Here is a 14,959-nt window from a genome sequence, read left to right as displayed (position 1 = left end):
TGGTGACGTAATTATACCACATGGAACACAGACCAAAAAAGAAAGGAGAAATATTAGTACTCGCAGAAGTGATATTGACACAGGCAACATCAAAAAATTATTTGCCTCGCATACAGATTTTTACCTGCATAACATCAATAGCCATGCTCTGTGTGGTTACACCCTCAACATTGGTGACTAGCCAGTGGATGACCTCAGCGCTGATGAAGCAGTTGAATGGCAGGCCTCGCTGTTCTGGGAGCAGGAGTACACCTGTCCTATGTTATTAGAGGGCACATAAAAAAAAAAAATTAGCGCCACTGACCATTTTCAAATGAAGGCATTAAGAAGAACATTGCGTGACGTTCCGTTACAGGAATTCTGTTCAGTCACAGATTGTCCATAGAGAATACCTTGTTCGAGCATAAGGGTGTCTGTCCATCAACGTTCCCTATAAATTTCCTTGTGTCTGAGCATTCACGGAAACTCCCTGAGCATTACTTGGAGAACGGTGAACATCAGGCAAGCACAAAGCAGCCAAACTAGTATCACAACTGTCCCTCAACCTCTTTACCCGCCGCCATATCGGATGTCATCCTTCAATTTAAGAAGATCAGTGTGCATATTCCCACGTCAACAGTTTACCATAATCACACTTACGTGGGATTTTTAATGGCCTCTAGGATTTCCAGGAGTGTTGACGAAGAGGACAGAGAAAAGTCCTCCAGTGCATTGTTTCCCGCTAATCTGTCAAAAACAAATTGATGAGATATTTTGACATGCTGAGTAACTGAGTAATGAGCATAGAAAAAAGTAATCATTCAACCTTGTGTTCATGTAGCATGACTATTTGCTCTTAGATAATTCCGTTAATCAAAAAAAAAATCCAAACTCTAATGTACACACACTCATCATGAGTGATTATGCAGCAATATTACGACGTCTCACAAATGGTCACGTTGTGAGTTGGATTGCGGGTCTACGATAAAGTACTGTTTTTACGATACTATAATTTTGACTTTGATACTTAACCTATACAAAATAATTTGAGACCTATACGAAAATAATACCACTGCAAAATCCTAAAAACATTAGTAAAAAGCTGTAAAATAATAACTGACAGCTGAACAACTTCAAATTCATTTTATTTCTCATCTTCCGAGCCGCTTGATCCTCACTAGGGTCGCGGGGGGTGCTGGAGCCTATCCCAGCTGTCTTCGGGCAGTAGGCGGGGGACACCCTCTTCACTGCAAATTTTGAAAAAGTAACAGGATGTCTTTTTTTCAACTTGGGGCCACCTCCAAATTACATTTTGGTGAACACTCTCATGAGCCTCAGCTACAGTACGACATCGCAAAATAAGGCGTGGGTTGCACCAACATTAAATTTAGATGTCAAGTAGGGGGCCCCAGGCCGCAAGGTTGAGACCACTGCTTTAGAACAATTAAACACAAAACCTTTAACATATTTTACACTCTCCAGGTATTTTTATTTAAATGCAATGTTGTACAGGGTCAGGCAAAATCATCTGACATATTTGTAGGTTAAATAAAAGGCAAATAATGTACAGAAACAAAAAAAGCTTTGTTTTCGAAAAGTACATATAATGCCATTTTTCTTTTGTTTCTTTATAAGGCCATTGTTTTTCGTTTGGGCGGCCCGGTAGTCCAGTGGTTAGCACGTCGGCTTCACAGTGCAGAGGTACCGGGTTCAATTCTAGCTCCGGCCTCCCTGTGTGGAGTTTGCATGTTCTCCCCGGGCCTGCGTGGGTGTTCTCCGGATACTCCGGTTTCCTCACACATTCCAAAAACATGCGTGGCAGGCTGATTGAGCACTCTAAATTGTCCCTAGGTGTGAATGTGAGCGTGGATGGTTGTTCGTCTCTCTGTGCCCTGCAATTGGCTGGCAACCAATTCAGGGTGTCCCCCGCCTACTGCCCGAAGACAGCTGGGATAGGCTCCAGCACCCCCCGCGACCCTAGTGAGGGTCAAGTGGTTCGGAAAATGAAAGAATGAATGTTTTTAGTTTCTTTTTCAGTTGCTGCTATGAATTGAACAGGTGAGCAATTGTGGAAACGTTTATCAAAGCAAACAAATCTGTAACTGCAACACGACAAGCATTCCGTTTGCAGTTCAATCTTGGTAGACAGGATCCCATACCAGCTCGAAAAAACGACCTTGGTATGTTACCAACTTCAGAGCTACTGGATCTACATTGAAACGAAAATCAACCGGCCGACCTCGCACTGCCAGAACTCCAGTTAATTTTGAAAACATAATGTAACAGAATGGTATTCTATGTACTTTTTGAAAATGAAGACACTTGTTTGTTTCTTTACTTTATTAAAAAAACAAGTTTATTTATTTAACCTACAAATGTGTCATATAATTTTGCCTGACCCTGTATAAAAGTATGACAACATCAAAAGATTAATCATGTTTTACAACAGTACGCAACAGTATTTTTAATTGTACATGTAGTTGTGGATGAAAACGCACTGCCAAATGCACTGAGTAAGTACATACTGTATAGCACTGTTTTCAAACTCAAGGCCCGCAGGCCAGATCTGGCTCGCTACATCATTCTAAGTGGCACAAAAAACAAATGAAACATGTCATCTTCCATAGTGATTACTGAAATCTGTCCCAACATTTCAAATTGCCATATGTAATCAATAACAACATTTAGATAGTGCAACTATTTTCTTGTTGTCAAACCCCTCAATTAGACCTGTAAAAAATAGTTAAACACAACATTATTCTTGATTTCTAATTATCCATCAATTTGTTGCTGTTCAAGATGCATTCGCCATTAAATGGGGGTGATCGACAAAGGCTTAAATCTGCACACTTTTTAGTTAGTTTGTTTGTTTGTTTGTTTATTGAACATAAAACATATACAGTAATAATTTGACAGAAAATAAGGTAGATAAAAAAGTAAAAAGAAAGAAATCAGTCTTCATTCAACACAGTTATGTTCAAGGGAGTAGGATGAAGTAAAAAAACGTATCTAGTCCTACCCCGTTATGTGTTTATATCTACTAAATCATTTTTATATCAATCAGAAAAGAACAAGTAAGAAGAAGTCTCCATTAAGGCTCATACTTTACCCTTAACCGTGATATTTTTACAACTTTTGGTTTGTATCGGGATTATATACATCCTCACCCTGGCACTCTTGTGTCAATTTTCTCTTGTATTCATAATGGATATTGCAATACCTTTCTCTATTTATCAACTTAGTTCTGATTTATCATTATATTTAATGTTTAGAATTTATCATTTTAACTCTGATTGATGTAGGTTGTTTGTACTATTTTTTTGAATTTGTTTTTGAACTCCGCAAGCGATTTGCTCATTTTTAGGTCCGTTTCGAGATTATTCCACAGATTAACACCTTTGCTAGATACACTTCTTTGCTTGATGTTTGTTCTTGTTTTGAATTTTTTGAATAAGTTGGTACCTCTTAATTCATAGTTGCTTTCTCGAATTTCGAAAAACTTCTGAATGTTTTGGCAGAGCAGGTTATTGTGTGCTTTGTACATTAATTGGGCGATTTTAAAGTCAACCAGGTCATAAAATTTCATCGTATTTAATTTGATAAATAGTGGATTTGTGGGTTCTGTATATTTTGATCTATTAATAATTCGAATTGTTTTTTTTTGTAGTTTGAGAATGGGGAGTGTGTTTGTTTTGCAGGCATTTCCCCATATTTCCACACAGTAGGTCATATATGGTAATAATAATGAAGTGTATAATGTGTACAAAGATCTCTTATTTAGCACTTCCTTGGTTTTGTAGAGGATCCCTACGGTCTTGGGTATTTTTCTTTTTACGTTATCGATATGTGGTTTCCAACATAGTTTTGAGTCTATTACTAAGAAAAACTTGAAAACGAGAAACTTGGTTTCATACGCTCTTTCTATTTCAATTGAGTTTACCATAATTTTAGCTTGGTGTTTGATTGGTCTTGTGCCAAAAACAATTAACTTTGATTTTTTCAGGTTAAGTGACAATTTATTTCTGTCGAACCAGTTTTTTAATTTGTTTAATTCGTTTTCTACGGTTGTCAGGAGCTGTTTCAGATTTATTCAAGAACAGTAGAAAGTTGTATCATCAGCAAATAAGACACATTTAAATAGTTTTGAGACCTTGCAGATATCATTTATATATAAGATGAATAGTTTTGGACCAAGCACTGACCCCTGAGGAACTGCGTGAGTGATTTTCAGTTGATTCGTTTTTTTATTGTTGAGTTGCACGTACTGATCTGTTTTCTAAATAACTTTTTATCCATTTATAAGCTACACCTCTAATGCCATATCTTTCTAGTTTTTTCAATAATATACTGTGATCTATTGTGTCAAAAGCTTTTTTTAGATCTAGGAAAACCCCAACAGTAAATTCTTTGTTGTCTATATTAGTGGCTATTGCTTCCACAAACTTCATAACTGCCATTGAGGTGTTCCGTTTTTCCCTGAAGCCATATTGATTCTCACTTAACAGCGCTTGCTTTTGTATAAAGCTATCAAGTCTGCGATAAAGCTATCAAGTCTGCGAGAAAATAGTTTTTCTAATATTTTTGAAAATTGTGGTAGTAGTGATATTGGTCTATAAAAAGGAAATAGTGATACTTCAGTCAGATGGCCGTCTTACACATCCAGACTCTGATATTTCTTTAATTATTTACAGATGAAGTATTTAACTTGACGCACGTAACAAAGGGGCCTTTGGAGTGACTGCGGACCCGCTTTGAACCGGCCGCATCTAACAGAGTTGGATCACCTTTGCTGATTTATTGTTATTTTTTGCCCCCCCCCCCTCCTCCTCCTCCCAAGTACCGGTATTGGGAATTATGGTATTATCATTTTTGCTAGCTAAAATGCTAGCAGGTGGCAGCCTGAACGGACTTTCTGATTGCACATCTGTTGCCAATCGATCAATCAAGGGACTCAGTATTTAAGAACCCTTCGTCAGTCTGCTTGTTGTCGAAGTATTGTTTTTGCCTTGCTGCTTCCTTGCTCAAAGACCTTTTCTTGCTATAGATCTCATTGTTTTTTCGCTTTTGAACTCTCGGTACTAGTGATGGGACAATGATATCTCAAGGAGTGTATTGACACACTTCACAAACTGTGTGAGCACTGTATTGACACTGTGTTGGTCACCCAATAGTGACCCCAGCAGCGGTTATAAAATCATTGCAGGTAAAGAAATTCCTTGTTTGTGTAAATGCTAAACTGAGTTGGTCTGTAAAATATCGCAAATTTGAGTTCCAATTCAGAGTTACAATTTTTAACTTATGTAGAAAATATTTGTTAAGCCATGTGAAATAAAAGACAAAAAGTGATTACCAGTAGTTTATGAATTTTTATTGAGGAACAAAAGTTTTTGGAGTGTCTTTACTCCAAGGCGATTTCTCCTCTTAGGCACCAGCTCCCCAGCCTCAGAAAATACTCTTTCACATGGTTCAGATGACGATAGTGAGCAGAGTTTTAAATGAAAGCGCTTTTTGTTATTCATTTTTGTGCTCTCTGGTACCTGTTTTGACCAGCGCTTTCTGTTACTACTTTGTAGGTGTGATTTTTGTACATTAAAACATTTTTTTTTTTTTGCTACGCAGACCTTGTTTGGCGTCTACACTTTTTGTGATCCCAAAACTTCATTTGGTTAGTCCGAATCATGACAGAATACTCCAACCAGCATGGATCCTGTAGACGTTAGAGAGCCATCTCGACTCTATGGAGAGTGCCTGATTTTTGCTGGCTAGAATTCACGGTACGATACTAGTACTTGGTGCAACATTACTGCAGACAATTTAAATTGGTAGTTCAGAAGATTTAAAATGTGCATTTATAAAAAAACTTAAGGTGGAGACCACAAAATGTTTTTCTTTCTAACTATCTCTGTAAAACAAACAAAAAAATACTAACAGAAAACCCACTTATGGACCAGATAATGAAGAAGTTACAGCTGTCACGATTATCACATCGAATCGAGGTTTACCTTTGGTCAACACTAACGCCAGTTGCAGTTTCACCTGCAGACTGTACTGATGTTCCAGCTGTCAGTCCCACTTGAAATCCCTTGTCAATGCCTTCAATGTATTCAGCAGCGAACTATATGAATAAAAACATGAGCAATATTGTCATTATGGTATTTTCTCCCAGTGTTGTGCGTTGTTCGATGCGGACCATCAAAACACAATTATTACTTTTGGGTTACGCAGGACAAAAAGTTCGAGATGAGGGACAAGATAATGCAAAGATCGAAGAACCCCGATGAAAGTGAGCACTTTTGTAGAGTGTGTTCTGTCAACTCGACACCCTCCTGTCGAGCCATCTCGACTTTATGGAGAGTGCCTGATGGATGGTCCAAGAGGCCTATAAGCCCACCCACCCCACACATACACATTTAAACAAATACGGCCCAGCATTCTGCACTATCCATCTCAGAGATTCACTAATGAGTGAAAATGACATAATGGTTACTCAGATAACATATATGACCAAAACTCAGAAAAAAAAATCTATATATATACACATACACAGTAGAACAGCTAACCACTCAAGCAACTTCTGTGCTGAATGTTGGATATAAGAAGAGAAGGTGCACAAGCGCAAACGACAGTTCGTGCAAGTCCCCCCACACAAGGAGTATGAGCACACCTGCTCGTCACCTCTCTCCATGGCCAACTCCAGATTGGAAGAGTCCAACTTCTCTCAAGAGGACTGGTACCAGAGTGCAAGCTACTCTATGTATCAAGGACACCAGCTTAGGCTCTTTCCTTTTTTCCTTTTCCTCTTCACAACCCAAGAGCCAGATTCTGTAATCGGTGATGAGGCCGTCAAGATTCCTGTCTTTGGCCGTCCAGCTCACATTGTACCTATGTAGACCATACCCCTATGACTACTTTCACGACGGCTGAGAACGAGGACCCACGTTGTCCATTCCGGGTCAGCCGGGCCAGGCCCTCATAGGTGCAGGCCTGGCCACCAGCTGCTCATCATCGAGTCACACCTCGAGCCTGGCTTCAGATAGTGGCGCTGGTGACCCTCGTCCGGACAAGAGAGGTCTTTTAAGCTGTTTTTTGTCTGGTTCCTCGAATGGGACTTATTTGCCATGAGTGAGCCAACTCGGGGCATAAAGCCTCAGAAAAATTTTACCTTGCGTGGACTTTCTGCACTTGGGAGTTCAGAAACAGGTGTTATGGGCTTGGGCTTCTGTTGTTGCTCCTCCAATGTCCTGAGAGGAGAAAACAAAAACAAAATAAAAAGAGAAAACTCATCAAGACAAAAATACCTGGCTATAGTGTTGACATACAGTCAAACCTCGGTTTTCGAACGTCTCTGTTCTCGACCAAATCGGTGTTCGACCAGAAAATGTTAGATTTTTACGCCTCGGATTACGACAGAAAACCGGTATTCAACCAAACTGAGCAAACCGGAATATGCCACTTGACTCCTCTCGGCTTCCCTACACGAGGAAGTGATACTTCCTCATGTAGGGAAGTGATACTTCCTCGTGTAGTGTTCATTGTGAGCAGACATGTTTCTTGTGATTTACGCAAATCTGACTGTTTTTATGTTATTTCTGCATAGTGTATAAACCCCTAATCATGGGCTAATAAAATAATTTCGGATTTCAAACAAATTGCTTTTCAAACAGAACTTCTGGAACGGATTATGGTCATAAACCGAGGTATGACTGTAATTGGTTACATTTTCACTCTCTCTCTCTCTCAGTGTATCTATAGGGGTGTTCACACGGCAAGATTTGGTCCGGTGCTACGCCGGCGCTGCCCCAGTAGAGCGTTCAACCGTGCAAATTAGCTCCGGCGTAGCCCCGGGAAAAGGCTTACACCGGACCAAATTTGATCCACCTCAGGGAGGTGGTTTAAAAATTTGCTCCGGAGCAAATGCTCGTTTACGAAGCAGCACCGATGTAAATTTGCACGTGTGAACGCAACTGGGTTAAATTTGCACAAGAGCAAATGCTTGTGAAGAGTACATACGGTGAAAATGCGTAGCTTTCGTGCTCTGTCGGAATTCCGTCATGTGTTTGTTTAATAACGACACAAGACTTGGATGGTAACATCTTTCGTTTTGTAGGAGACTGGACTGTTTCAGAGATGTTTGTGTAGTTTGTTCCTTTGTTGTGTGTTCACAACCCCCCGCACCTCCATATAATTTATTTTGTGAATTCCTCGCCTGATCTTCAGTTTGGCGCATTACGTGTTTGCTTTTCTGAGTGTCATTGAAGTCACCGTTGATTTACGTTTTCGGGGGCGGCCACTCTCGAGCAGAAGGCACGGAGACCGAGAAAGAGAAGGATGTGCCTGTCCAGTAGTCGTTTGAGTTGTGTATATGTTTTAAAAAGAACCAACACGACAGCTCTTTTGTTTTCTGTCGTTTTGCTCCGCTGCAGAAATTGCCGTGTGAACGCAAGTGGGGCTGCACAGACGCTGTGCTGACACGCTCAGCGGCTTTGTACGTGTGAACGCTCCACACAATTTGCTGCGGTGTAAAATATATCGCAACAAAATACATCGGTGCAGCGCCGGAGCAAATGTGTGCCGTGTGAACACCCCTTATGTCTCTCTGTCTCCTGCAGCTGAAAATCATGTGGTTGCCACCGCAAATAGCTGATGAGGATGCACTAGGACTCTTTCATTGGTCCACTGAGACATGATCTGTAATTTCATTTGTCATTGACAAGAATGGGTATATCTTTTGATAGCTCGTAGGGAAAACCCATCAATCAATCATATCACATTAAAAGCCACAGCGTTCATAGTAGCAGTTTATAATCCGAAAAGGATGGTGTTGTAGTTTCTTGGCTGCTTACTTACAAAACCCCAGCTGCTCATGTGCAGAAATATTTTCTGTGCATGCGCATGACTGTCTAGCTACAGATGCATTCGGCATTGTTTGGGAGAAAAAAAAATCGGTCTACTGGTGTTTGTAATACTGTATAGTTAACACCAAATTTTATAATGTGGAGACCCACAGCTATTAATCCAAGGCAGCTAATGTATGTACAAATTAGTTTTTATGGCTAAATTTAGCTGTTGCGGCTTTTAATAAGTTGTGTTTTTTTTATCCGGGAAATTACGGTACCCTTTTAAAAGGGGTATTTTATTTTCACTGAGAGATTATACCAATAGATAAGCACGAACCTCTGGTTGAAAACGGATTTAGTTTGTGAAAAAGTTTTTTCACTTTAGTGTATGAGCGCTAAATATTTTTTTAAAGACTGCCGTTGTCCATACGCTTCTGCACCAAAATGTAATTTTGACCAACATACAGGGCACACTTACCTATGGTTCTGATCCATCTCCAGTAACGCAGATAAAGCTGATGTTCCTTTTTTGCCTTGCAGGGGCACCATTGGTTCAGAAGGGTATGAAAGGAGAGAATTTAAGGCCTTCATGGGAGTGCCTTTCTGCAGTATAAAAATATGAATAAAGACACAATGTCAAATTTAGCTGAGCTGTAGTACCATTCTCAAAAGGTGGTAATTTTTAAGCTAAATATTTGCAAATTTTCTGTATTCCCGTAGAGCAAGGATAGAAGGGTGGCCAACCTACGGCATGCGGCCATTTGGTTGGTTCAATGTGGCTCGGGGGTGGCGCTGCCATTCAAACAATGGCACTATGTACAGCAGAACTTACGATGTCAGCCTATCATCAATGCCATTACTTGATTGACATACAGGGCAACCAGTCAGATGACAACTAAAATAAAATATAGTATTTTGCATGCATGCTAGAGTATGTTTTTAAAAAGGCAGCAGGAAAACTGAATTTCTTTATTTGATGGGTGCGAGTGAGTCAAAGTCAAAGTCTGGATATGAATCCAATTGGGATGCTGTGGTGTGACCTTAAACGCTGCATTATGAGTTGGACAGTTCTACACGGCAGTCATCGAATCAATCCTGTGTTCTTCCATCACGGTTTGGTTTGGGGCCGCGACAAAAAAGGACAAAATCCGACTTCAACGGACAGTTAGGACGGCAGAAAAAAATCGTTGGCACCGCCCTACCCACTCTTGAGGACTTGCACACTGCAAGAATCAAGACAAGGGCACGGAAAATCCTCCTGGATACCCCGCACCCTGCCCACCACCTTTTTCAGCCACTCCCCTCAGGCAGACGCTACAGATCCATGCGCACCAAATCCAGTAGACACTTAAACAGCTTCTTCCCTCTAGCCATTAACTCCTTAAACAGTCACTGACATAGTCACTCTTCTTGCACCACAAAATGGTACTACAAAACTACTGGTTACTCTAAAATGGTTCATTTAAGGTTAAATGATTTTGCTGTTTACGATGATACTAGTGCAGCGTGTTATACCGGAGACAAATTCCTTGTGTGTTCTACCTACTTGGCCAATAAAGATGATTCTGATTCTGGTGGTGTCAAAGTGTATAATCTGCTTTGGCATTTTGACACCAAACACAGAGCTGACTGAGTATGACAAAATACGGTAGGCAAGCTATGCTAAATAAAGCACCGAAACAGATCTACACCTTAAGCCAGAGTCTGTGTTTAATAATTCCACAGCCAGCCTCAATTTAATAATATGAATTGATAGCAGTGAATCAGTTAAGACAAACTCCATAAGGTAACCATTTTTTTTTCGCTACAGACTACTCACTCTGATTATCCTGTCTGAACGGTGACGTCGGCGAATGCGGTTGACTCCCTCAAGGAAGCGAATGAAGCCATCCAGTAGGACCCAGTCACCACTACCACCCATTCCAGTATTTGAGCCATCGCCATAAACATCCCAGTGCCCATCTCCATCAGCTACACGCCGAGCTCCTCCAGCTGGAAGCAAGAGGAACCTTGTCCTCCAGAACTTGAGTGAGTCGATCAAACTGGCATCAGCAAAGGAAAGTTCATACTCAGGTTAAGATCATGTTGACATCCACAGTCTGAGTTTCCAAGAATATAATCAAATGAATAACAACATGTTTGCACTTTTAAATGACCCCCCCAGAGTTTGTCACAGGCTGTTTCATTTTAACATTTCAAGGACTGTCCACCATAAATTCAGTTTTTTGGATGGATGAAAATTCAACAATGGCAATTATACATTCCCCCCATTCATTTTAGAGTTATTTTCAAGATCCTCCTCTTTGTTTTCAAATCTCTGAATAATCTCGCGCCACCTTACCTCTCTGAGCTCATCCGCCCCTGCACACCTGCACGGCGCCTCAGGTCTGTGGACCTCAAAACTCACTTGTATTCTTTGGCATTCGACTCAGCATGACTTAAGTTTTGTTCTTGGTTTTACTGTTTGGTACTTTCTACCGCCTTTATTACCGATTTGTCTTACGGTTTATTGTGCATGTTAAATTGCTCCATGTACAGCACTTTGTATGCAGTGATGGCTGTTTGAAAGTGCTCTATAAATACTGTTGACTTGACTTGATTGTCATGTTACAACCAGAAACATGAATGTATATTTAATTGGGATTTCATGTGATAGACCAAGACAACATAATTGTCTAGTGAAAAGGAAATGTATTTCATGGGCATACAAATGAAACAATGTCAACCACAATGTCAATCCACCCTTTGCCTTTGGCATCACATCAGAAAGAGAAACTAACAAGGTTAATTGATTATTTTATTTATTGTTATTTTGCTTTTTTTTCTGTGCCATTGTTGCCTTTATTTAGAGCAGGGGGTGCCCATTAGGTAGATCCTGATCTACCGGTAGATCCAAGACAGGTCCCAAGTAGATGCGAGGAGTGTCGAGAAGAAAAAAAACAACCATTTGTGTGTTTTTGTACATGTTGGTAATATATTTTTTGCGTTAATATACACTGCACCCTAATCATCTTATCAGTCTCATTTTCACTCATTTATTTTTTTTAATAAAAGAAAGCAGGTAAATCTTACATTTACAGTGGCGTGTAATTTCGTCACCGGAAGTTGTTATCGCTCAGTAGTTTGCAATTGCAGCTTGTGATCAGAGGTGTTGCGCGCTATCTTTTATCGTCATGATTCTCATTCAGAGTACGTGTGAGCTACGATAGTTAACAGGCTGCAAAAGGGCGTTGCATGCCTCCGTTTCAGGCTGTTTCTCATCATGGCATGCGCGCGTGTGTGTGTGTGTGTGTGTGTGTGTGTGTGTGTGTGTGTGTGAGAGCGTGTGTGTGTGTGTGAGCGTGCGCATGCGCACGCCGGTAAGGGTAGATCCCGGGAGGTTAGTTGATCGAAAAGTAGATCTTCGATCCAAAAAGTTTGGGCACCCTTGATTTAGAGTGTTCCTGTGTTTCTGACGAGTATCACATTTCCAATGCTACAAATAAGAAATACATGACTGATACTGTCAAGTCAGTGAACAGAACATGTTTCATGAAACTTTCTTGCAACACAATGATGCTTCTTGCAATAAGGTGAGCTTTGACCCGATAGTGTAGCAAATATTATTCAGTGATAAATACCATGATAAAACCAAAACCGTGAACTTTGGATAGAGTTACAGCAGGTTTGCATGAAGAAAATAAATGTTGGCCTGTGGTATAAGATAAAGGTTTTCTGACCCCTGGTCTATTATGAGAAATCAAAATAAAATAATTTTGGGTTGTAACAAGAAAAAAAAGGGGTGGGGGGCGGGCGGTGCATATGAACACTGCAAGCCACTGTATATTTATGACGCATTGATTAAATATACCTGAAGTCCTCAGAGCCTGCAGAGCAAATATACTGGTCCAAGTAGTTCCATTTATATTCCTCTGGTCTTTCATGGCCAAACTCAACCCAACAGGAGACAAACTGAGCATCGACATGTGGAGGACAAAGGCTGTAGTTGTACTGGATATGACGTGACTCGTATGGGTATCTAAAACACAGTCATTGTGACATTTTTGTCATGTATAAGTTGATTGTGTGATATACGGTACAACATTTGCCAGTGAACTCACTTTGGTAAGTATCGAGTAACGGTGAGTATCTTGTCTTTGAGGCAAACTTTATGGAAGGTCCTACCCATACTGAGCCAATAAACCGTCTCTTCTTCCTCTCCTCGACGCATTGATATCAAACCTGACACCAAAAAAAAGCATAGGAAAAATAAAACATGAAAATATTAGAAGGCAAATCAACACTCAAGTCAACAATCTATAACTCCTCAGTCTCCACCTCACTCCAGGTGAAGAGTTTGTTTGTCATCCTCAACAGTTGTCTTTTGTTCCACGCTCATATAAAAAAAGTCACCGAGTCATCATAATTTCACATTTGCAACATCAATCAGCTCCGTCCCTCCCTCATCTCCCCACACTGCCGGTATTACTGACCGCAGTCTCCACCTTACTGCATCGACTTTTTTAGCTATCTTCTGTTTGGTCTTCTTCAAGTTCAAGTCAAATTTATCGTCAAATGTGCTACATGTGCGACATACAGCACAGATGAAATGTCTTTCCTCAGGAGAAAGAGTAGCCGCTGCAGGTGCCCTCGCCGCCATCAAAAGAACAGTCTTGCAAAAAAAGTCATTCTGTACACTCCAGTTGAAAAACAAAAGCTAAAAACTCTACAGTTGAGTACCAAAATATCTCAGTACTCCCATCTCACAGCAATTTAGTTGGCCCCCAATTTCAGCTTTTAGAATTTAATTCAGAATTCACATATTCAGAGCAATGAAAACGCAGTATCAGTGCAACGAAAATTTAGACCTGGTCGGAGAGCCTTATTTTGAATGTTTCCTGAGCAGTCAGCTGTTTTTTATACACGTCACAAAGAGACAATGACAGCTCAGACGATGGCTGAAGTGACAGTCAAAACTGTCAGTTCGGTAAGTTTTTTTTCCCTTCACTTAAAAAAGACAATTGTCTGACAAAAAAAGAAACCTTAAACCTCTTTCAACTAATAAGAAGAGAAGATGAATGTGATAGCGCAACCCATAACAATGTTTTCTAAATTAAAAAATTTGAGCTCAGAGTGAACGTGAAGTTGTACAGGACAAGTCAAGTGAGAGCTGCCTTCTACGCCACCAATGCAAGCCTCTTCGTCTCTCTCAGAAGGCAATGTTGATGTATGTTAATTACTGTAGTTAGTAATTAGTAAGTTTTAATCATTAAAGATTTAAATAAATGCGTGTACTGTTGTAATTTTTGTCACAAATATGTAAAGTAGAAATACTGTTCACATATTTTAAACATGCTGGTACCCACATACACATACACGGAAATTCTGTCCGACAAAGTAGACGACAAGATCCCAAAAAAATAAATGCATCATGCCACGACCCGAAGAAATTCAAGAAGAAATTAGAAAGAAAGTTAATGCGATATATCAGTCTGGAAAAGGTTACAAAGCAATTTCCAAGGCTGTGAGGTTTCAGTAAACCATAGTCAGAGCCATTATCCAAAAATGGATTGGTCGAGCAGCTGAAATTACGGTGACTCATCCAACAAAAGAACCTAGAATAACACCCATAGGACTCCAGACCCCGCTGGCCTCAGTTCAGGTCAGTGTTCACGACTCTACAATAAGAAAGACACTGGACAAAAATGGCATCCATGGTAAAGTTCTCAGGCGAAAACCACTGTGGTCCAAAAAGAACACAAAGGATTGTCTCTTATTTGTCAAAGGTCATTTTGATGATCTTCAAGACTTTTGAAAAAACATTGTGTGAGTCCAAAATTGAACCTTTTGGAAAATGAGTGGGCCGTTACGTTTGGGATTAAACTGGCACAGCTTTTCGTAAAAAGAACATTATGCCAACAGTCAAGCATGGTGGTGTCAGTGTGATGGACTGGACCAACTTGCTGTGATTGATGGGACAATGAATTCTGCTGTCTACCAGAAAATCCTGAAGGAGAACGCACAACAATCAGTTTGCGCCCTCAAACTCAAGCGCTTTTGGATCATGCAGAAGGATGATGATCTGAAACACACCAGCAAGTCTACCTTTGAATGGATAAAATAAATAAATAAATAAAGGTTTTGGTGTGGCCAAATCAAAGTCT

At 40.2% G+C, this 14,959-nt stretch overlaps 1 protein-coding gene and 1 long non-coding RNA gene across 6 annotated transcripts in view; one reads left to right on the top strand and one right to left on the bottom strand.

The window, feature by feature from the left end:
• The window catches only part of depdc5 (DEP domain containing 5, GATOR1 subcomplex subunit), a 124,350-nt gene that overhangs the window by 30,407 nt on the left and 78,984 nt on the right, over window positions 1-14,959 (bottom strand). For all 5 annotated transcript variants that reach the window (XM_052088363.1, XM_052088364.1, XM_052088367.1 and 2 more), the window contains 8 exons: window positions 12,917-13,037; window positions 12,667-12,834; window positions 10,636-10,858; window positions 9,295-9,419; window positions 7,142-7,220; window positions 5,982-6,094; window positions 640-726; window positions 125-257 (listed from right to left, as the gene is read on the bottom strand). In XM_052088363.1, the coding sequence (XP_051944323.1) occupies window positions 125-257; window positions 640-726; window positions 5,982-6,094; window positions 7,142-7,220; window positions 9,295-9,419; window positions 10,636-10,858; window positions 12,667-12,834; window positions 12,917-13,037 (1,049 nt within the window). The remainder of the gene's footprint in view (window positions 1-124; window positions 258-639; window positions 727-5,981; window positions 6,095-7,141; window positions 7,221-9,294; window positions 9,420-10,635; window positions 10,859-12,666; window positions 12,835-12,916; window positions 13,038-14,959) is intronic.
• Window positions 2,663-5,543, top strand: LOC127616816 (uncharacterized). Its single transcript, XR_007967202.1, has 3 exons — window positions 2,663-2,847; window positions 4,607-4,778; window positions 5,405-5,543. It is a non-coding gene; the product is annotated as an uncharacterized LOC127616816 (long non-coding RNA).

The sequence above is a fragment of the Hippocampus zosterae genome, chromosome 15 (genome assembly GCF_025434085.1).
Source record: "Hippocampus zosterae strain Florida chromosome 15, ASM2543408v3, whole genome shotgun sequence".
NCBI classification, from domain to species: domain Eukaryota; kingdom Metazoa; phylum Chordata; class Actinopteri; order Syngnathiformes; family Syngnathidae; genus Hippocampus; species Hippocampus zosterae.
This window is presented reverse-complemented; position numbering and strand designations above follow the sequence as displayed.